This window comes from Lygodium microphyllum, chromosome 15 (genome assembly GCF_053477565.2).
Source record: "Lygodium microphyllum isolate KBCC chromosome 15, Lygodium_microphyllum_v1.1.10, whole genome shotgun sequence".
Classification (NCBI taxonomy): Eukaryota; Viridiplantae; Streptophyta; class Polypodiopsida; order Schizaeales; family Lygodiaceae; genus Lygodium; species Lygodium microphyllum.
Window position 1 is genome coordinate 83,633,797 of NC_141149.1, and position 24,344 is coordinate 83,658,140.

Sequence of the window (24,344 nt, forward strand, 5' to 3'; positions counted from 1 at the left end):
GAGGAGGGGGTGATGTCACGGACATACCATGATAAAGTGTATGAATTAATTATTGCTCATGCCATATGAATCCACACCCGATACAAACGCACCCCTAATAGAGTGTCCTCGAGTCAACCATGGAAACCCACCCTTGCCATGTCATCATAGAACCTTCTAGAAGATGTGCCATGTCATCGCTTGCATCATCGATGATGTCATCATGGAACATTCTAGAAGATGTTTAGCCACCCTCCAACACCTATAAAAGGAGGGGCTCGCCATAGAGCTCCTCAATCTTGCCAATGCCAGTCATGGGAGCTCAAGGAGTCGAGACCTCCAAGTACGTAACGTTGAGTTCCAGTTCTAGTTCTTATCTAGTCAAGGTATCTAGTCTTGTCTTGTCTTCCATTATCCTCATGTTGTTTTGTCACCTTGTAATCTCGTAGTACAAGATCTTGTCTAGTACTGTCTTGTTCATCCTCGTCGAGGAAGATCTTGCAATTCTGATATCATGTATCCATACCTACGGTCTTGGTTTGTGGAATCCTTCATATCCTATCAAGTCCTATTGCCTATACCTATAGTCCGGAGTTGTGGGATTTTCCTTATCTTGTTAAATTATTATGGTACCTTATGCCCCTACGTAGGACTATCTTGTAATCAGAATTCTTGTAACAAATATTGCGTCTAGTCTAGTCTCTCGAGCATAGTCTAGTGCTCCCATAATAGAGAGAGAGAGAGAGAGAGAGAGAGAGAGAGAGAGAGAGAGAGTATATTAACGCCTCTAAAAGGCCAATGTGGCATGTGTAGGATCAAAGCAATACATATAATGATGGTGTGTTTCTCATCTCGAACAAGAAAAGATAAAAAACATGCCTATAAGACTAAAAAGTGAAATAGTATCCTATTAAAAGAAAACATGTCAATGATCTAAAAGTAAAAGTAGAAAAAGGAAACTCTCCATCAATGAGATGTCTGTCCTCTAGGGAGATGTATCTCTGCATGGCTATGGCATCTTAGCATCTGTCTCTTGTGGCGCTTAATGATGACTCTAAGTTGTCTATGGTGTGGATGTCTAGGCCTTCATTCAGGTGGATGTGGGTGCCTAGACCGGCTGAGTGCCACTACTCTATCCAAAGGGACACCTACAGAACCTGAGATCCAATGATGATGCACTCTTGTAGATTGTGTGACACTAGGAGTGCTATGTGCCATACTCGATCGTGTGGCAATGAAAAAGCCAATGATCGCTCTTTGTCTATGTGAGCCGAGCTGTGGGGGCCTCCTACTCCGTAGAATAGCTGCTCAACGCCTCTATAGTTCCAAGAGGAAGGAACCCAAGCATCTTTGATCCTCAAACTACATGATTGGTCTCGAGGATCCAAAACCCTCCCCTCTCGAAACAGACAACGGTATCTACATCGTATATCATAATATACCGTGCATCGGCAAATGTAGTGTTTCTTTGTCTCTGGCTCTCTATCACATAGTGGGCATATGCCTTGTTCTATCTATATGCCCTTCCATCTTCTTGTCTCAATCCTCAGGTGGTGGAATGAGGTGCAAATCTGACCAATAATTATATGCAATCCATGAGGCAACTGTGTATCCATTTAACTATGTTAAGTGATGAAACCATCCTCAGATACCTCAAGGAAGTGGGTCTGGTAGTGTGCCATCCTCATGCCATGGGGGGAGAGGGGTTGGATCCAAGTCTTCTCCATATCTAACTTCAATATGTTTGCTCTAATCACATGATTCAGCTTTGATCGGCTTAGATCAAGTGTAGGGTAGTCCAAGCTATAGTCAAAGGGGGGTAGTCTGTCAATGTGCAGCCCATGCAGACTCATCCATCTACTCATCTCAACATACCAACAATGTCTGTCACCATCTGTTGCTAGCTGTCTAGAAGAGGCTAGGGCTAGCCATGGCTGTCTATCTTGGGGGAGCTCCCTTAGTATATGTATGAAAGTCACCACTTGGACCAAGACCTCAACCACCGTGGGTAATGCTCCCAACTCAGTCAAGCTCTTCGATCGTATCATACATGAGATCATCATGACCAATGGTCTTTCCATATGCTCCCACCCATTGTAGTATTCCTTCTCTAGTCCATCTTGGTCTCCCGAAGGTTGTCTCCTCGTGTGGAAGAGGGAGAGAGAGAAGAAAAGAGGCGGTGAAGAAGAGAGGAGGAGAAGAGGAGAAGAAAAGAAGAGGAGGAGAAGAGAAGAGGTGGTGAAGAAGAGAAGAGCACAAGAGGAAGATAAGAAAACAAGAGAATAGGGGAGGAGTAGAAGAAGGGAAGAGGTAGATGAAGAGAAGAGGAGAATAGAGAGGAAGAGAGTGAAGTAGGAGAGAGAGAATGAAACAAAGAGCAGCAAGAGGAGATCACCATTAACCACAAAGGAGAGCACACCACTTTGGCTTGCGAAGGACTCATCCACCTTTTCTCTCTTTCATACCCATAAGACAAGCCCTTCTTCTCCCTACAAAGTCTCAGTCTCACAAGGAGCCACTAAACCGTTTAGAGTTCCTATCAAGCTAGCTCACGCAAACTGGAAAGCGCACTAGACCTCCCCCAAGGCTAGCTACAAGTCTCTTTTCCAAGGGGGATTAGCTACCGCGTCAGAGAGTTTTGAACCGATTCCAATGGCAAGAGGTTGTTTCGTAAGGGGATCCTCGGGCAAGAGGTGTTGAGGATGCCAGGGGGGGCTCTAGCCAGTAAACTCTTAAACTCCTAGGAATCATCCAAACCCCTACACAACTCAGGATGGACTTCCTTGAGGCCCCAATACTAGTTAGGGACAGAAATCTTGGAAAAATAAAGGTCTTCATGTCGTTCTTCCATATGGGCAAAAGGTGAATACTTGTATAAGAATTTCTACTAAATAAAGAAGCTAATTTTAAAAAAGGTTGATTTCATTATTTGTGTATTACGATTTAAATTACGTGAATGAACACCATGATTTTTTTTTTGCAAATAAAATGTGGCTAATTATATTACTTCAAAAAAAACCGAGTACAAAGAAGTGCTCATGCTCAACAAACTAGCTGGAGTTGATCAAAGTCATAGATATATCAAGTATACAAGCCTCTCGGGCGGTCTAGGGGGCATGGGGGCAAGAAGCCATGGAGGGGGGGGTGTATCACCATCTGGGACTGCCTTCCTGCTTCACGAAAAACAGGTCCTGGCCGCCCCAAGTGTGCATGGAATGAGATCAAAGCTCCTACAGAGCTCGACACTCGCCCTCCACCTAGTCCCATCGACTGGAGGGAGTGGATGATGGAGGTCCACAACTCTGCAGTGACTGAAAGATTCTCCCCGCCAAAGTTGACTGTACTGAAAGATTCTCCCCACCAAAAACCTCGTAACACCGCACCTTCCAGATATGCCATCCAATAAGACTCCCAATGATCTCCCATACCTCAAAGCAGTCTGCTGTGGGCTCCAGTACTTGGCGGATGGGGTAGAGCCTCCAAGCCGACTACTGTGCACGACCCACCCTCAATAAGGAAGATCATGTCCTACATCCCAGCCTCATACAGAAGGTGATGACCCTGGCTGACTGCCTGCCAGCACAAAGCTCCCCATGAGATACATCCAAAGTTGGGTGCTATGCGGCGGAGGATGTGGCATGCTCCTCTCCACTCTAGCTGCACCGAAGGCAATGCTTTGGAGTTTCCAGAAATTGTTGTGTGCAGCGTTTACATCCTCCATCCTTCTGCATCTGGGATAACCAACTCCCTACCGCCAGGCCTCCATGTGCCACCAGCCATACGAAATAGGATACCCTCCTCGGCCTCCAGCTGTCCCATAAGCGGTGCCAGAAAGTCCATCGGAAAGCATCCATGATGTTGTGCTCCGCCCGATACCTGCTATGCGACGAGGCCCAGTCCATGTCCTCCTGCATCAGTACGTGTCTGCCAATCCTGGCTGTGTACTCCAAGAACCTCGGTGGCTTCTTGGAGACCACAATGGCCGGCCATAGCCACTCTCCTGGATCCCACTCCAGCTCATCAAGTAGTCTGCCCTCCCAAATCCAGAGGCACCACTCTTGGAGCCCCTCCAAGAAAACATAGGGGTCTAGATGCTATGTCTTCCCCTGAAGGCCCACCACCCGAATCCTCCTCCACGAAAGGACAACTATCCCCTCATTCTGCTTCCCTCTGCCAAGGGCTAGATGCCCCCCCTCTCCAAAACGGTGAGGAAAGTCCCATGCGGAGCGCTGCCACCTCTACCTACCACCTGTAGGGGGATACCTGTAGGTGAAAACTTAGTGGCCCATACATCCCCAAGCTCTACCGTATCTCGTACCGGGGGGCCAAACCACTCCTGAGGTGTTACTAAATCAATCTCCCTTCTCTTCAATTCGACTCCTCTCTAGTAACCTAATGCCCGCTGTAACACCTCCTCATTCACCAACCTGTCTCCTATACACCTCCTGCGAGGTCCTGATGATACGAGCCGAGCCGGCCTCCCAACCAGCCCACTAGATGTGGGGACGCTCGCCGATCTGTACCCCCTCCCGATCTCTAACCTAGGGGTTTCAGATCACCGGCTGGTGGTCTATCTCCTCCTTGCAACCTGGGTGGCTCTGAATTAGGGCCTTACGGTGGCCCTGCCGCCACACACGAAGTAAGCTACGTAGGAAGGGGGATCTAGGGGGCATGATCTAGGTTGTCGTGAAGATCCATCTCAAGGTCTCCAATCCCCACTAAGCCTTGGTCTACACTCCTAGAGACCCTCATGCAGTAGAACCTTCCAGGTTTGCCCTCCTGGTGTGAGACCACGGACTACAAGCTTGCCCAAAAGGGCCATACTCTGATACTCAGGGTCAATTATCCCAAGCCCTCCCTCTGACTGATGCTGAATGATGGTTGCCCATGCCACCTTGGCCCGAGAGTCCCTGGAACCGTCCGACCCGGCCTAGAGGAAATTTTGCACACTAGGCGGTGAATCTGAGCAACACAGGACAAGGAGAAGCACCAACATGAGGCGATGTACCGAGTCGTCGATAGGGGGACCTAGTTGACCACCAGGGCTTAGCCCGCTAGGGAGAGGCGAGCAGTACTCCAATAGGTTAGCTTCCTCCAAATAGAGTCGAGGACTGGAAGAAACTGCTAGGCAGGGGTGATACGGAGTCCCACCTGGAACCCTAAGTAACAGACAGTCTGCCCTCTGCACACCCACCACCTGGAACCCTAAGTAACAGACAGTCTGCCCTCTGCACACCCATCTAAATCCCAAGTGGACGCCCCACTCCGTAACTAGAGTTCGGGTCTGTAAGGAAGCCAATCGACTTCTGCCAGTTGATTTTTGCTCCCACTGTAGTACATAACACCTCAAGAGCTAGTCTCACTCTCTCCAGCATCAACTCATTGTCCTCTATGTAAATTGCCGTATCATCTGCATACTGTGAGTCTAATAGCTCCATCTCCTCTCTCACCGGAAGTCAGAGGCGACGTAACCCGCTCACATGAGATTTGAGGAAGTGAGACATTGCCTCTGCAAAGAGTAGAAATAGATATGGGGTGAGTGGGCAGCCTTGCCGTACCGATCTCTCCAACCGAAACTCCTCCCCTCTCTTGCTACCTATGAGAACCCTCCTAGTAGTTGATCTGTAAAGTGCGAAGACCCCATGGATCCATGCCTAGGGAAAGCCCAACCTCTCCATGGTGCCCTCCAAGAAGTCCCAGTCCACCCTGTCATAGACTTTCTCAAAATCCAGGAGTAGTATAGCCAATTCCTCACCACTGTGTTGGGCCCACTCTGTCGCCTCAAAGATGGTAAAGACATTGTCTACGATGCTCCTATCCTGGACAAAGCATGTCTGTGTGTCATGAATGATGTTGGGAAGCACAGGGCGGAGTCACCTACTAGTCTTCAACAGATCCTCCAAGAAGTCCTCTGTGACAAGGGACCGGATGTGATCCTAGACTTGTTGTCTTCAACGTTGTCCTCTAGCTAAGGCTGTCTCCTACTAGAAAAGGCGTCTATAGTAGTTGGTGGCAATCTCCATCACCTCATCTGGGCTAAAGTGAATCTTGCCATACTATTCCCGAAGGCTGCGTATTTGCTCTCCTGAGGTGCGGGCTAGTGTGCCTGAAAAAACTCCCTACACATCGTGTCCCCCTTCCACACCCACAAAAAGCAACTAAGGTGCGGAATGAGAACTCTGAGCACCTATCCTCTAGGCCGGCAATGACTGCTCGTGTGCACACTTGTGCATGGAGGATGGGATTCCCCTGGTGTCTATTGTAATAATCTTTGGATGGCTGCTAGGTCCCGCCGGAGTGGTCTCTCCTCCTCCCAGCTCTATTGCCTAGCCTGTAGAGCTACCTCCTGGCAGATATTGCTTGACTCAGCTAGGATCTTTGCGACCTCCTCTGCAATCCGGTCCTTCCTACCCCACTCCCTAGTCCAAATCTGCTCAATCTGTCTCTTCACCTCCTCCCTCCTGTAGGTTGAGTCAAGGATCCGCCGACAGGATCGTGTACCTAGGGAAGATGCTGGGGGATCAAGTGTCAGGAGGACTGGGCAGTGATCAGACACAGTGGTGCCACCCAACTACCCTATCTGGCCTCCGCGAGAGCATCCCCACTCTCCCACATAGAACCTGTCCAACCGCTCCAGTAAGACTCTGCCTAGCCGCCTGTATCCCAAGAGAAGTCCAACGACCTCTCCCTCCTGTAGAAGGCAAGATCTTTCCAGGCATCGCGTGCTCCTACTACCAATAGAAAGACCTCCCATGCCTCCTGCTCCTCCCTAGCCATACCGTGGTAGTTTTTGTCTCTGCCCTGCTGGTCCTCCAAAGCTTCCAGGTTGTTGAAGTCTCCTCCAACGATCCAAAAGTCCACCTCTGGGAGTCCATCCGCGATCTCCACCCAGAACCTGCTACGTGCCTTAACCTCCGTAGGTGCATAGACATTAAGGACTCCAAGGCACGAGTCCCCAATATCCAATCTGATCCATAGAACCCTCCCTGCCACTATCGTCCTATGGTCTCGTACATAGGCAGTGAGACTCAGGCCAAAAGAGGTGCATACGCCTCCACTCCTGCCGTGGGCACCCATAGCGTGCTCCCAGTAGGTGTGCGAGCTGCCCGGGAGTACCTTCTCTACCCGCTGGGCCTAGGTGGGAGTGAGCTTGTGCTCCTATAAAAGTAAGATATCGATCCGTTCGGCAAGGGTAGGCTGTAGCTCTTGCCGAACAATCAACTTCCTAGAACCATGTGCCCCACTGTAGTGGAGACTATTCACACTCCAAGATGCAAGGTGTAAGCCCATGGGAAAACTGTGATTGACCAAACAGGCATCTGTTCAGTGTGAAAGCTACTGATGAGGAGGAAGAACTATGGGGCATGCAAGTACACTTTCCCACAGGCCTGGACGGCAAACTCCAGTTCCCCATGGTGGCCCTCGAGCGGACCATTGGGGTGATAGAGGCTCCAGGTGGTACCACCAATGCATCTATCAGCCAGGCTAGAGTCGTGACTCTGTACACTGGTAAAAACGGGTCGCCTGTGTTAGGGGCCACTCGATCACATCCATCAGAGCTCTCCACTGTGGAGGGGCTCAAAAGATAATGCTCAAGTGTGGGACCTCAGCACCAGCCCACCAGTTAATGTCCATCATGCAACCTAGCCACTGTTTTGCAAGCAGTGCTAGTCCTTCTCCCATCCATTGGGAGATGTGGTCCGCCACCTGACTCTTCATCTCCTCCTTTATCTGTGTCGTCATCCAATTCCCTAAGTGAGAGGGCTGAAGGAAAAAGGCGTACTTTGGTCCATCCGATGGTGCTAGTAGATGGACCTTGCCTCTCCTTGACTTATGTACCACGACGATCCCCACCTCCAAAGATAGTGGGAACTCTTCGCGCTCCGCAACTCTTAGGTAGGACGATGGGCCACTACAGAAGAACTCCTGTGGTAACAGTTGCGCCTATCTCGAGAAAGTGTGAATGGAGGCAAGGACAGATGAGCTGGTGGTTGTGTGGGGAGGGCAAGACTGCTAGTGCAAGGAGGATGTAGGCATGTGTGGCTCATCACCTCCTATGGGGGGGGGGGAAGGGGGGAAGAAGATCGAGGGATGGTGGGGTGGTCGGAGGTACGTGGCGGGTGTGGGGAGGGCACGTGGCCTTGGAGGGGGGCGGCTGTGGGCCAGGGTCAGTGGGGGATTTGGGGGGGGGGATGATGGGTATGGGGGCTGTGCGATCTCACGTGAGGCAACCTGTGGCACGGGGGATGGATGTGAGGGACTACGGTCCCACTGGGTGGGGCGGGCAGCGGGGGCTACAAAGTGCTCTACCGGGGGGCCGCCGCTCACCCTCCTGCTCCCTGCTCTCATGGCTGTCTGAAGAGCTAACTGTGGCCCCCCCTGCCATCTCCCTCTCTGTTGTCTCTAGACCCGTGTAAAGCCATCAGCGTCCACTTGCTAGCCTGTCGGCGGAGCCGCCTTGGCTCCGAAACGCATGCAATCTGCTCGCTGATGCCCAAAATCATGGCAGCGCAAGCACTGCCTTAGTTACCCAGTCACAATGACCTATTGCCTAGAGGAGTGACCTCCTGCCTCAATCTCCGGCAACTTTGGGATACTCTTTGTGTCATTCATGGCCACTCATACCTTTGGGACTCCTGCAGCTGTCACTGCATCTGCGAAGGAGGCAGGAAGAACTGTGCCGAAGAGCCGTCCAAAGTCCTCCACTTATTGGTGGTACTCTACCGTCAGTCTGGGAAAAAGTAAAGTGACTGGATGTCTGAGAAATCTGTTATGGAGCGCAAATGTCTCCACTATGAAGCCGCTATACCAGGGATCCATGTAAATGACCCCCTTTGTGGAGGCATAGGGTGAGCTCTCCACTAACTCACGAGTTGCATTCGAGAGGTGAGTGGAACCATGAAGACCCCTTGGTCCATGAGGACTGCCTCCGTGATCTGCACTGTGCCAATGCGCAGTGTGGAGTGGAGCCAATCTCGCAGCTGGGCCCTCCATGGGGAGTGTCCAACGACCTAACCAATCGTTGCTTCTTTTAACTCCAGCTCTGTGGCACGGACGGCTAAGAGCTGTTTCACAGAGAGGATGATGCACAATGTGTTTGATTGGGGGGCACTCGCAGAATGCGCCGGCGTCTGACCACAGGTTTCCATTGTGTGTCCCTGCTAAGGACCTACCTATCGCGTTGGGGTGGAGAATACGGATGGTGGGTCTGCTAGATTGCGATTGCAAAGGCTATTTTGGTTCCTCCCTCCTGTTTGCAGTTACTAAAGAAACTTCTTATAGTCTGGTCTGGATGGTTCCACAGATATATCACTGCAAGGAACTGAAAATAATCTGGATTTGTTCTAGCATAAGCTACACTATCGCATCATCAAATGATATATCATTTGCAAGAACAACCAGATTGGCATTTTTTGCTTGCCAGCTAGAGAAGAGAAAAATCTAAAGCAATCTGCTCAAAACACTAAGAAAAAAGAGAAAGCAACTGCTGCTGACATGAATACTTTAAATTCCTCCATACATTACATCTTTCAATAATTCACTTGAGGACTTGCACTAGGTTGGATGCAGTCTATGGAAGACATTAACAATACCTACCACATGGGGGTGCATGTGAGCTGGAAAGAGAGTGCCTTCCACCACAAAAACAGTGCCCCCAGTGTTATGCTGCAAGTTTAGCTAAACATGAAATTTCACCATAACATATTTCGTGCTACAATAAAAGCATCTCTTGCTCAAAATGTAGTAGAAATAATTAGCAGCATGCAGCATCATAATCATCTGCTAAGTGAATTGGGTATATTGTTCTGTGATGAACTTTTACCAAAAAATCCTAAACCTGTGGGACATAGACTGTTTAGCCTTGTTAAACCCAAACCTTGGGGAATGCATACTCACCTCCCATGGTTGTGGCTTATCATCAAAGTGGAATGTCAATATCCCACGTTTTATAAGCTTCTTGGCAGTAATCCCACATTCCTCTTGAAGCTGTAATAAAATTAGGGAAACTTTTCAGGCCTATTAAATTCAACTTGCAGATAACCAGGCAAGTAGTTCTCAATGCATATGAAGTATAAAAGTGAACCACAAGGGATAGCTCACAATCTACCATTTTAGAATACATCAGAATGACTTTAATATGTGAACAAAGCAACTGCAAAGTAATAAGCGAGTGAAGCAACTAGAAATAAAATTTTTATAACTACTGCCACGAAATTAGTGGCAGGTGACTCCAAACACTTCAAATTATTGTACTTTAAAGGAGACTTACAGCATGTGTGTTCCTTCTCAGTAATAGAGATTTCAAAACCCCCTGAGCATGTGGGGTGCCTGTTTTTTCCCCCACTCCCTGCCCCCTTTTTTGATCAGAAGTAGCAACAGACCCCACCCCCAACCCCTAGAGAACTCAAGGTGACTATGGTGCTTAAGGTGTTAGTTTTGCCCACAGCCTATAATGGCTGTCCCAGCTTGCATGCAACCTTGAATGGGAAAGAATAATTGAAAATTGCAATTCTTACTTTCCAATTGGGCATGCAAAAATCCCATGCTGATTTGTTAGAATTAACCCTTCTTCAGTGTCTAGTGTGTGGGAGCATGCTTGAAATAAAACTTGACTCTTATGTGTGTGAACACACATTAGAAGAAAACCTTATATATCGAATCATGATAAAACATGTGTGTAGGCATGGTAAGATCCCATAACTTATCAATGTAACCCTATATTTATCAAATATCAAGTCATGTGTTACACTAAGCTTGTGGCCCATTTTATTATATGGTATCAGAGAAACGAATCTCCAGGTCTCATCTTATGATAGGTTGTCATGCAGAGTAGGCCTCATCTCACAGTTTTCTATCACAATGCAGTCCCATCTCCAGACACATCATCACATGAGATCTGCAGAATGCTGTAAATCTGAAAAGCAACCTGCTGTAGATGCAAAAAACAGACCAGCCTGAAATATGATGATGAATGTGCAGCTGTCCTTAACCAAAACCCAGGGCTGGAAGGGGTCAGCTGGCTGTAGACATTTAGCAGCTAATGAGAATAATCAAAAACGCAGATATGGTCACCTGGCTGGAAACAGATCGTAACTGCAAGAAAACAGGTCGCCTGGCTGTCGGAGGGGTAAAATCAGCAGCTGGACAGGTTGCCTTATGTGGATGATTGTTGAGGATGCTCCGTGCTGGTAACCACATTGTGGAAGCTGAATCAGGGTGAAGATGCCTCCAAACAGCAACATTTTGGTAATAGTAGCTGGTAATGATGATCATGTCTGGTGTAATAGTGGATGCTACGTGTGGAGGAAGGGATGAAGAGGGATGAAGAGTGGTATGCCACTAAGTCCCTCTTATAGAACTAGTTGGAGCCAAAAGACGGCTTTACTATGACCGTTACCATCTCTAGGTTCATCATTCATGTATGATTTCAAAGTATATGGCCCAAGCACTTAATTTCTACAAGGAAAAACTACTTTTTATTGATTATATATAGTTGGTGTTTTAGAAGATCTTCAAACACAATGCCTAGATGCTTTTTGGGTTCTTCAACTGACCTACAATACATAACTACCATCAACATACAATATATAAGTATCATCAATGCTTGAGAAAACTTTCTATACCTCGAAAGATTCAATCCATCATGTTCTTAAAGGTCTTGAGAGCATTAGTCAAGTTGAATGATATCCTTACCTATCTCATAAAAAATTGTATAATGCAAAGTAGACTTTACATACCTCAATATGCATCTAACTGCATCCAAGTGAGGCTTTCTAGGCATTTACATAAACTAGCTAACAATGCCAACAATATAGCTCAAGTTTGGCCTTGTGATAGTCATGTAAATCAAACTTCCTACTATCCTCCTGAACATAGTAGGGTCTTCTATCTCATCCCCAACATCAACACTCAACTTCACATTTTGTTCCAATAGCACTGAAAGAGACTTATATGCTTTCATACCATACTTGGACAACATATCCAAGCCAAATTGCCTTTGGGACAGCCATATACCATAGTCACGTATGATCACCTTAATACCAATAAAGTACCTCAAACACAAACACTCGTAGAAGCTAAAAGTGGGTTGAAATTTTATCTTTGGGATGTCTGAAGGCACTATGTGAACCTAATGATAGCCACTTTTCATGTTGTGACTGAAGATGGTGGCTCTCCTATAGGTCATCTCATGGGCTATGTGTTCATGCCCTTTGATCCATAATCCGGGCTCTCTAGGCATTGAAACTACTATTACATGTAGTTGTTGCCCCTAATGTCCTAAGCACCAAGTGACACTAGGGTTAGGGTTTTACTTAGGGTTTTCTATGACAATTAAGCCATTAGGGTTTCATTTTATTGTAAAAATACACTTTGCCTCATTAGCACAAAAGTGTGGTATTTTTCATTGTAATTGCCTTGAGTGTTGTATTCTTTCTCACTCATTAATACCAGGGTTGTCAAGTATGAAAGGTACGATAGCGTACGGTACGTTAAAATATGGTACTAATTGGTACCTTATGATTTTATAAGGAATAGTACAATATTAGTATGAAGAAAAGAACAAAAACTCAGTTATTTTGGATTATAGATAATAGAACACATGTTTAAAGCTAAAATACCAATGTCACTTGAGTTAATAGAATGAATACATCAGGGTAACAAGGTAAACCCTCATGCACAACACGCTGCTAGAAGACATATGGGAGTGTATACGTAATATCATACAATAAAGCAAAGTGTAGGATGGATGGACAAAGAGGCTCTTCATTCTTTTGGAGAGAGAGAGAGAGAGACTTGAAATTATGATAATAAACATAAGGCTTAGGAGTTGGAAGATATTGTGTGGTCTAGTTTTCATAGGTCAAAATTAACCTATTTTTTTGTACAAATTAGTACAGATATGTACCGTACAGTACAATACAAACCGTACGGAACGAACTAGTTCGTACGTAATATGAATACAACTATGATTAATACATTGCCTTTCACTTGTGATCAAGTATTCTTGTGCATCAATTAATTCTTTCATTCTCTAATAAATTAATCACAAAATTACTTCACACCTGAGCCAACAGTGGTATCAGAGCCACTTACCTCTATCACCATTGCTCACAACCATTCACCATTATAGGGGATGGTTATTGCGTGACGGTGCACATATGAGTTGCGGGAGGGTTTCTCAAAGCAATATATGCTCACTCTACAATCAATGCAAACACCTCCAAACTCCTTGACGTTGCTCATTTATGCAAGAGGACCAGGAAAGAAGTTCTAGCGAAGAGGGGAGAGAAGTCTAGGAGGATAGGGGAGTCTAGAGGGAAGAGGGACAATGCTACCGAGAAGTTAGGCAAAGAAGTCCAGGTGCGAGAAGTCAAAAGACAAATATATCTAAGAAGGGGTGATGAAGTCTGGAGACAGAAAAGTCTAGGGGTAGAGAAGTCTGGGGAAGAGGAGAAGTCTCGAGACACAGACAAAGACGTCTAGGGAAGAGAAGAAGCTTGAGACATCTAGAGACAAAGACACAGAAATCTAGGAAAGAGGAGAAGTCTGGAGACAGAGACAGAGAAGTCTAGGGAAGAGAAGAAGCTTGGAGCCAAAGAAGTCTGGAGGCGGAAAAGTTTGGAGACTAGGAAGGACAAGAGAGAAGTGAAGTCTGGGGTGAAGGGGAGAGAGAAGAGAAGTCTGGAGACAAGAATGACCAAAGAAAGATAGTGACACCTGGGTGGTGAGAGACACAAGTACACAAATTTGCAAGAGCACTTTTCTATTAGCATAAAATGATTGCTTGATACATTGGTTGCCTCCCCTCTCTTTTTATAGCTAAAGAGAGGGGAGGGCAAAAGATCTTCACACAATATCAATATTTAGAGATGGAGTGGTAGAGGAGGTTTTCTCTAGACTATCACAAAAAAATATCTCGGTCAGGGGCTTGCAGTCGGGTCGCCAAAAAATCTCTAGGTCGAGGGCTTGCAGTCGGGTCCAACGTGTCTTCTGAAATCTCCACACGAAAACTTTAGAGGAAAAAATCTTTGAGAGGGCAGTTCATGAGGCAGGTCCAGGACTGGCCAAGGTGCAAGAAGTCTCCAGAGAAAGTCTAGTTTGGACAGAAGTCCAAAACTCTCTCTAGAAAAATCAATAACTCACTCAAGTAAAAATAACCTACTAAACTACCTTATACATGATAAAGATTGTTCCTATGCCATTAAGTATGTACAACTCGAACACTTGTTGCTATATACAAGTGTGAAATACAAGTCAAAGTTGTTTACAAAAGAGATCAAGTTTCGTATTCCCATGCGATGTACAAGTTGCCCACTGCTAGGCAGCTCACCATCCTCAAGAAGCATCTATAAGTCTATCCTCCGGCTTGGAAAGAAAACATGGACCTATTGCAAAAGAGCTCTATCTCAATCGTGATCATCTCGGACCTATATCTGCTGATGATGGTTGGTGAGGTCAATCTTCAAGGAATCCATCTCTTGAGAGAGCAATGTCATTTTGGTGGCAATGGTAGGGAGCTCCTAGAGCAAAATGTGACTAATAGACTACATTGGCTCGACATGTTAAATGAAACTGGATAGATGATGGGCCGTCACCTAAAGTAAGCATGTTGACATGAGGGGAGATTCACTAAGAGCTAGTGCTAGGGAGGTGGATGTCGATGCTACTGGAGAGGAGACAAGGTGATCTGCATGAAGGAGTCTTGTTGTGAAGGTGGTGAAGGTGGTGATGTCACAAGAGGGAGACTGAGGGCCAAGGAGAGTAAAATGGGTGCTAAGCCTTGAGGATGCCTCTAAGTGCGTGAACCCAATGACGAGGAGATTGGTACGGAAGACAAGGAAGGAATATTAGAAGTGATAGGCAAATGAAAAGAAAAAGTGGATGGTGAGAGGGTTGGTGGGGGTGAGAAAGGAACTGGGAGGATGATCACACGTGGAGTAGTGGAAGCTGTTGTATTGGTTCGGGCCTTCTTTGCGTGTTTGGACTTCTGCTCTTCATAGGTGAGGACTTTGGGGTGATATTTGGAATTTTTGGATTTAGAAGGAGGGCCTAGAGATGGATGGTGGTATGGAAGAGAGGCATTGAACAAGATAAGTTAAAAGCAAGCTAAAGAAATAGTAATTTTTGTGTTACTTTTTCATTTTATCGAGCTCATTTGAGTCTATCTTGGAGTAACCATGCGAGAAAAGCTGCCCAAGGGTAGGATTTGGCTGCTGAAGGATGATAAAAGGCTTCTTGAGCTTGGGTAGCTCTAAAGGGTGTGGGAGGAGAAGTGTAGGACAAGGATAAAAGTAGTAGTGAAAATAGTAGAGTTTCAAAATGAAAGAGGTGGGATTTTCAAGGAAATTTTGTATATGGCTATAAGTGGCTAGATTGGCGATGTTAATGCAGCGAAAGCAATTAGCAGCTAATGGTTCCTTGGGGAGGGTGAGGATACTAGCAATGATGTGAGAATCAAGCTTTTGACGTTTGGGGAGTTGAAGATGCTTATGTATGTAAGATTTGCAAATAATTTCATCAAGAGGGGAAAGTTTACAGGTAAGAGTATCAAGCTGTGCAAGTGAAAAAGGAGAAGCGAAGGTGGCAAAGACCATGTGATTTGTGGGAGCGCTGGGAAGTGCCGCCAATAGTGTGGGTCGAGGAGTTGTTAGTGGCCTTGAAGAGACGACTCGTTGTGCCATAGATAACATGGAAGTTGCATTGAGGTCAAGCGCCTCACATGGCTCCACAGATGGCGCGATAAGGCTTGTTGACAACTCCATGTCAACTATTACTGTCATCTTGTTTTGTCTCTCTCTTCTCTACTTCCAATCTTACTTCTTGTTTTTACTTCTTTCCCCTTCTTCTTCTTCTTCTTTTTTCTTCTTCTTCTTCTTTTTGTCTTTCTTTCTTTTCCTTGGGGCGAGGTAGAGATGATGGGACGGGTTGGAGATGTTAGGCTAGGTCCAAGTGGAGACAGGAATGGAGGTTGGCGGGTCAGTGGTGTAGGGGTGGGGTGCGGTGGGGTGGAGCGGGTCGGATCAGGGAGGTCAGGGCAGACGGGCTAGTGGGTAGTAGGGCAGTCACTGAGGCTAGGTCGAGGGAAGGTGGAGCGAGGTCGGGGGGCCAATATGGGTGGGGTCGGACATGTGAGGTGTGCCCCTTTCCTTTTTCTTTTTTTCTTTTCCTTCTTTTTTCCCTTTTCTTCTCTCTTTTTATTTGTTTTTTAAAAGGTTGTTTTCTCCTTTTTCTTCTTCATCTTTTTTTTCTCCTTTTTTTCCTCATTTTCTTTGTTTTAAAACTAAATAAACATACATACCCATGTATATTATATGCAAGGTGAAGTGATGGGCATACTCACGAAAGCAAAGAGAGAGAGAGGTATGGTGAGAGTTGTTTTATGCACGTTCAAGATAGAGAGAGAGAGAGAGAGAGAGAGAGAGAGAGAGAGAGTGTGTGTGTGTGTGTGTGCGCGCGCATACACATGCACATGTTCGGGTTTTTATGTGTGTAGTACATAGGGTACGGAAATATTGTTCTTCATGCAACATTGCACGTGTATGACAGAGAGAGAGGGAGAGAGAGGATATAAACTCAAGAGAGATGAGAGCAAGAATTTTATGGCTCGGGGAGATACTTCTTTAGCTAAGACCCATTTACGAGGGGTAGGGACATATCATCGAGTGTTTGCAGTGCCACTGCTTCATTGGAAAATATATCAATGACTTTGTATAGACCTTAGACCTTCCCATGCTAAAACTAACTTAGGTTTCTTGGCAAGGTATTTAGCATCATAGACGAGGACCACGTCTCCAATGTGAAAGCCCACCTTTCTAAGATGGCGATCATGCTAGGCCTTCCATTGTTGGATGGCCTTTAAAGGGCTTGGTCAGCATGGATGTGTGGGTTTCTTCCAAAACGTGCAAGCACAACAAGGGCTTGGAAAGGAGTGTTACAACTTCGAGATGCCAGAGGATGCGAGGTGTGAGGGTGAAAAACTCGAACATCATGACTACTTCCATGCCAAATGCAAGCTGACAGGGTGTGTGGCCCGTCCTTGTTTTGTGTGTCGTGCAATACGCCCATAGGCAACCAAACAAAGCCTCAACACCATGAGTGACATGTGCGAAGGAGGAGGTGACAATGTTTTGTTGGTGCTCTCTACTTGGCCGTTGGCGCGTGGATAGTAGGCATAAGATTGCTAATGAAAAATCTTGTAGCGACCAAGATCACTAATAAAAGCATTATTAAAGTGTGTGCCACCGTCCATCAATATACTAACGTGGCAACCATGGAGGTGATAGCGTCTTTAGAGGTGACCGCTTCAATCTAGTTGGTAGCAAAACCCATGATGGCCAAGATGTATGTGTTACCCTTGGTGGTTGGTGAGATTGGCCCCCGATGAAATCCAAGCCCCAGTAAGCAAATGACCACCACCCAGTGGAGATGTGAAGTGGCAAGTATTTATTCCTCATAGGCTTGGGTCCACATCTTTGACAAGTGTCACAACTTTCAACATATCACTTGCAATCCTAGAACAAATTGGGCCACCAAAGACCAGACTGTAAGAATTTAAAAGCAGTATCATGATCTAAGTAGAGGTTACCTCCAAGATCAAAATGGACACATGGCACAAGATCTTCAACTTCATGGGGTTGCACGCATCTTCAAAGAACCATGTCCGGGCCTCGATGATAAAGTTGTCCTCCACACCATCAATATGGGCGGCTCTTGAATAGAAGATGACGCTTGTCCCTTGCAAATGCTTGGTGTGGAAATGAGCCATTTGCCAATAAATTTGTGATATCCTCATATCAGGCCAATATTACATCCACTTGGAAAAGCAAGCAAGTAATTATGAAGAGCTTGGTGTCTCAAACATTTGGGTTGAGACCCTCGGACGATGGTGCCTCTCTACTCAAGACATCACTAAGATGGTCAGCCATATTATGATGTTTTCCCGAATGGATCCGTAACTCAATATCGATTTCTACAAAAGTAGCAACCGTCTCCAAACACGACCAAAATGGGTTTCTAAAAGATAATGTCGAAATTTCATACAAGCATAAACAATAGCCAATGCTTCTCACTCAATTGTGGAATTATTGTGTTCAACATTCTTGAGCAAACAACTAGTATAATATAGAGGACGATCAATGTTGACCGAGGAATCGGATTGTGTGAGGGCAGCTCCTAGTACTATAAGGCTTGCATCCATGTGGACATGGAAGGTCTTGGTCCAATCAGGGGTAATTAAGATGGGTGCTTGAGTAAAGCATCGTCTAAGATATTTGAAGGCTTCATTAGCCCTAGAAGACCACTTGAAGGGGTATGAAGGACTAAGGAGTCGCGAAAGAGAATGGGCAATGTGTGCATATAGGTTAATGAATCGACAGCGATACCCACTGTGACCTAGAAATAAGTTGAAATGCCTTGGTTGATGTTGGGATAGGCATCTCTAATATAGTGATTATTTTATCCAAATCAGGGGTGAGGCTGTCAGCTAAAACAATGGGGCCAAGCAAGGTTCCCATGTTGACAAGGAAATGACACTAACCTAGATTGAGTCTTAGTCCCATTTCTCACCATCACTCAAATACTTTTTCAAGTTGCTAAAGATGTAACTCCAAGGTTTTAAGCGGCTCATTCCCTTGTCACCTAAGAAAACGGAAAAATCATCTAGATACTCGAAGGAAATCATTAAGGGATGGCTGGAAGATTACCGTCATATCCCTTTGGAATGTGTTGGGTGTTGTTTTCATCCCAAAAGCAAGCTTGTTATATTGAAATACTCCCCATTGTGTGACAAAGGTGGTCTTTGCCCGATCATCTGGATGGATGTTTACCTAGTTGTAGCTGCTAAAGCGATCCATGAAACTATAGAGAGTATGACTAACCACATCTTCTAACACTCTTATCAATGTAAGGTAAGGAAAAACCATTACTTATCATGGCCTTGCTTAGTTCTCGGAAATTAATACAAATTCAGATTTTTCCATTCTTCTTAGGAACAATTACGATAGGTGCAAGTCATTCCAAGTTCTCTATGGGTGTGATAATCTTTGCGTCAAGCATTTTATCCAATTCTTGCTGTGACTTCTAATGCATATTTAGGATTAAGCTTGTATGCACGCCCTTATACTAGGCGTACATCATTGTGGGGTGAAATACAGTGTTGGCCATATTGAGGATAAATGCCTGGAAGATCCTTGCAGCTCCATGCAAGAATGTTGGAGAAGGAATGGAAAAAAGAGGTTACCTTTTCAATATGAGAAGGAAATTCCCATAGCCATGCTACTAGCAAGATGGGTTTTGGAACTTCTAGGTTGCCAATGTTGTATTCCCATAGTGTGTCTTGGAATCGTTCCAAATATGACGGTTGACCTTCTTCTACTGCCTATATAAGAACTGTTAGATCATGGATAAGGGTACCATCAATCTTCGTGTTGCAATAGTGGCACTTAGTCAAGATGCCGGTAACTAACCATATTCAATATGCATGTCTACACTTCTAGGTTTTTTGTAAGAAGGTGAGTCATTTTACTAGTGCTCCTAATGATCTGATGTTGAGAAGGTGCTTTCTACTGCTCTTGACATGTTTCGAGCAAGGGATGGCATCCTTTGTTTTGATGGCAATCAAATTGAAGAGTATCTAGTTCCCAAGATCAATCTTCTTGAAATTGAAGGAATTTTGGAGTTGGGATCCCATAGATTTCTCTAGATAGAGGTTTTCTAAATCAAGGCACTCTATATTTTCTATGTTGGTGCTATCCTCTAAGTGATTGTTTGCCTTATGTGAGGAGTTTTCTACATTTGTGGTACTAAGCTCTAGATTTTTAGAGACATCTTTAGAAGTCGGATGGGGCTCTGTCAAAGTTTTACAATGATTGTTCTTTTTCATTTGGTGGAGTGGCAAGGGGAAGCTCGCTTATTTGCACCATATTGCATGAAAATGCCCCTAGCCTATCTAAGAGTGCAGAGTCATCTAAGTATTGGGAACTAGTTGGTCAAGTGGGTATGGTAGCCTCCACAATAGGTACCATGATAGAAGAAGAGTCTCGTCCTTTCTCTAATTGCAATGGTGTTAGCCCCTTGGCATGATTAATCCATAGCTCATCCGTGTCCCAATCTTGGCACAGCCTAGCTATGCACAACCATGGGCGGCCAATAAGCAATGGGTATGATGCTTCCATGGCTTTAATCCATAGCTCATCTATGTCCCAATCTTAGCACACCCTAGCTATGTGCAACCATGGGCGGCCACTAAGCAATGGGTAAGATTCTTCCATGGCCGGAATGTCTACTACAAGGAAGGACATACGGAATTTGAGGACTGTTATATGCAGCAGCACCCCCATGGGTTGCACTTCCGAATATCTACTATAAAAATGGCAAAAGGGACGGCTTGAGAAATTGTAAGACCTAATGTTAAAAGTGTTATTTTACTTAGGCATTATGTTAACTCCCAAGCCACCATCCACTATGGCTCCTTTAATAGCATGCCCTTTAATTTCAACCAAAAATCGTGGGCTATGAGAGTCAGCAATGACAGGAATCTCCAATACAAGGTGACAATTGACACTAGTAGATATTGGTGCATTAATAGGATTAGATTGTGAACTCTTGACTTGATCAAGGATATGTTGCACATATTCCAAAACTAGAGAACTTAGAATGCAAGCTTGGGAAAGAGAGAGATGAAGCCACTCACCATTGCAAATTTCCTAGAGCAAACTTAGCGGCCAATCATCGAGGGCCTTGGCCACCCTTGTTGTCAAGAATGGATGACATAACTACTCACTTTTACCAAAAAGCCTCTTCTATAACATTGTAGCCTTCTTGTTGTTTGGGTGCCTCAGTAATAGCCTTCCCTACGAAAGATAGTGAGCATTTTTCTCTTGCTACAAATTCAGTTACCAATATTGGTAGTTCAAAGTTTCCTAGAGGGACCTCCTAAAATTTTCTCGATGGAAATTGTGAATTTTCCAAGGAGGAACTAGAGGGAGTATATGGGGAAATTTCTACGACATTGAAACAATTCTTAAGGGCCTCTACTTGTGCTTGTCCTCATGTGAGAACGACCACCAAGGGAGCAAATGTGCTAGTGGTAGAGGGAGTGATATCAATCAAGTTCGTGGTTTGAGGTGCTTGTGTATTTTTGGTTTTAGGGCAATCTTGAGTATGATGGTCACAAGAACTTAGGCAAAACCAGCATGGAGGTGTTCCTTTTGGGAGGGTGTATCTACTTTGATGTCTGTATTCTCCACACCTATAGGACAATATGGGGTGATCAGAGGGATTGCAAGGGGCCCTTGGTCTTGTAGAGGAGTAGTCAGCAAAGGAGAATTTGTGTAGGGTGGAAAGGTGGGGTAGGATGCTAACTAATAAGAACTATTGCGTTGTTGTAAATGTGAAATTTGAGGGATAACTTGGTGAGATAGCAGAGTGCAAGTGGACTTACCTGGAGGAGTGGTTTCAGTCCCTTAAGGTAATAACATGCAAGATCTACATGGCCCATCTTGCAACAAAAGTTGCAGAATTTACAACAAGGGCACTCAATTGGCACATGCCCTTGTTGTTGACAGGGTACACCAAGGAGCGGCAGCCGTTACGCTAAAAGTAACTGCACTCTTGAGTTCCTTGATCTCTTTCCTCAAGAGCTCTATCGCACGTTGCTCCTCCATTTTTGTTTTCTCCATTTTCAAGGCCTGTAACTCATGCTAATTATGCAGCAACATCATTAGATTATGCGATGATGATGGTAAGAACATACTTCATTGCATTCTTAATCTTTATTGCCAACTATTGAAATGCATCCAGGCTAGTAGTGGCATCCAAAGTTTTGCAAATCTTTTATTGAGTGCTTGGCAAAATCGCTCTAGTAACCCATTATTGTACCATGAGGTCTCCAAGGTAAGTCCGAAGGCGTACTACTAGTACCTTTGCTCGTGTGAGGAGGTCAGGGATCATGTCTTCTACAGTGTACTTTAGGGAGTTGAGCTCTTGCATGATGCGATCCTCACGATTTCCCAAACGATAAGCCTTAAGGAGCTCATCCTTGAGGGATGCCTAGGTCACAAAGTGGTTCTCCTGAAACCAGCTATACCGCTTATCCACAGTGGCCTACAAGGTGGACGGGAATAGTATGAGAAATGCATCTTCTCTATCTGCACCTCTACTTTGTTATAAGCTATAGAATCAACAGGCATGATCTTCAGGATCTTCAGTGGCTAGCCCCTTGAAGGTGGGCGACTTTATATTTATTGTTCCTAGTGCCTTGTGGAGAGGCTCAAGGGCATTAGCCCCTGTCTTCAAGTTGCTCGCAGCTCCCATGCCCATGCGTCATTTCAGACTTACTTATGTTTTGGTACAAGGGAGAACCTCCTGAAACTTATGTTTTGGTGTAGGGGAGAACCTCCTAGAACCTAGCATCTACTAAAAACTCGAAGAGGAGTTTTAGGAGTAGAAATGGGAGTTACCTTGAAGGATTTGCTGAAGCAAATTGTAGGCATACACTTTGGACTTCCAATGCTTATCAAATTGCAGAGCCAGGTCTCACCATGATCGCCAAATTATAGGGGATCATTGTCTCCTCACGATGCATCTATGAGGTTGGGGGGTGGGGGTGGAGAGGAGGAGGAGGGGATTGATTCCTCAAATCAGTATGCTCCCTTTGCAATCAATGCATATAGCTCCGAACTCCTTGATATTGCTTATTTATGAAAGCGGATCGGGAAAGAAGGTTTAGCGACGAGGAGGGGAGAGAAGTCCAGGAGGAAAGGGGAGTCTTGACAAAAGAGGGACAATGTTGCAAAGAAGGCAAGCAAAGAACTTGCCAGAAGCCCAAAGATAGAGATGTCTCAGAAAGGGTCAAGTCTAGAGGCAAAGAAGTCTAGGGACAGAGAAGTCTAGGGAATAGGATAAGTCTAGAGACAGAGAAGTCTTGAGATAGAGACAAAGAAGTTTGGGGAAGCGGAGAAGTCCGAGAAGTCTAGAGACAAAGATAGAGAAGTCTAGGGAAGAGGAGAAGTCTAAGGACAGAGAGAGAAGTTTGGGGAAGAGAATTAGTCCAAAGGTGGAGAAGTCTAGAGGTGCGAAAGGAGGAGAGAGAAGTGAAGTCTGGAAGTGGGGAAGGACAAGAGAGAAGTGATGTCTAGAGTGAAGGAGAAAGAGAAGAGAAGTCTAGAGACAAGAATGAGAAAAAGATAGTGACATTTGGGTGTAAGAAATAGAAGTACACACATTTGCGCTTTATGCACCGGTTGTCCCCCCTCTCTTTTTATAGCTGAAGAGAGGGGAGGACAAAAGTGTTAAGAAACCACTTCTTCGATTTACACGACTCATTTAGAGTTTCATGCTAGTGCCCACATCAGTGTCTATATAATGATTTATTAAATTTATTTCCTTTGCACTAATTAGATATAAAGAAAAGTGCATTGGAGCTGGCCACTGATGAGTGGTCACAGGTTATGGTGGACCCATGCGGTGGGTTAGAGAAAAGATAGTTCACACTTCCACCTATATGACCCGATTGGGCGCCTGTGACTAGAACTCACGCATATCAGGGTTAGACTCGCACACAGAAAGGATTGATGCCTTGAAGTGTGGGCTAGATCCACCAGAACAGACAGTTACAATCAACAAGATGGCATGATCATGAAATGCTTGTATAATGTGCATGTGTGGGCTGAAAGCTTGAAATGCACATTTCTTTGCATAGGAAAGTCACATGAAGATTCGGATACCATTTTTGCGATGTACACAGAAAAAGCTTTCATATGATACCCATATTGGGGGGGTCCCTAAATTTTAGGAGGTCCCTAAATTTTAGGAGCCTCGAATTAGCCTAAAAATGCTAGTCCTAAAAAATAGGGATGTCATTCTATCACAACTCTATAGAAACAGAATTTGTATCCTTTTTCATTAATTTGTCTATATAATGATTTATTAAATTTATTTCCTTTGCACTAATTAGATATAAAGAAAAGTGCATTGGAGCTGGCCACTGATGAGTGGTCACAGGTTATGGTGGACCCACGCGGTGGGTTAGAGAAAAGATAGTTCACACTTCCACCTATATGACCCGATTGGGCGCCTGTGACTAGAACTCACGCATATCAGGGTTAGACTCGCACACAGAAAGGATTGATGCCTTGAAGTATGGGCTAGATCCACCAGAACAGACAGTTACAATCAACAAGATGGCATGATCATGAAATGCTTGTATAATGTGCATGTGTGGGCTGAAAGCTTGAAATGCACATTTCTTTGCATAGGAAAGTCACATGAAGATTCGGATACCATTTTTGCGATGTACACGGAAAAAGCTTTCATATGATACCCATATTGGGGGGGTCCCTAAATTTTAGGAGATCCCTAAATTT

General features: G+C 45.1%; 1 protein-coding gene across 12 annotated transcripts in view; it reads right to left on the bottom strand.

The window, feature by feature from the left end:
• LOC148024723 (uncharacterized) overlaps positions 1 to 24,344 on the bottom strand; it is a 165,524-nt gene that overhangs the window by 89,459 nt on the left and 51,721 nt on the right. For all 12 annotated transcript variants that reach the window (XM_087693753.1, XM_087693756.1, XM_087693750.1 and 9 more), the window contains exon 3: positions 9,877 to 9,966. In XM_087693753.1, the coding sequence (XP_087549879.1) occupies positions 9,877 to 9,966 (90 nt within the window). The remainder of the gene's footprint in view (positions 1 to 9,876; positions 9,967 to 24,344) is intronic.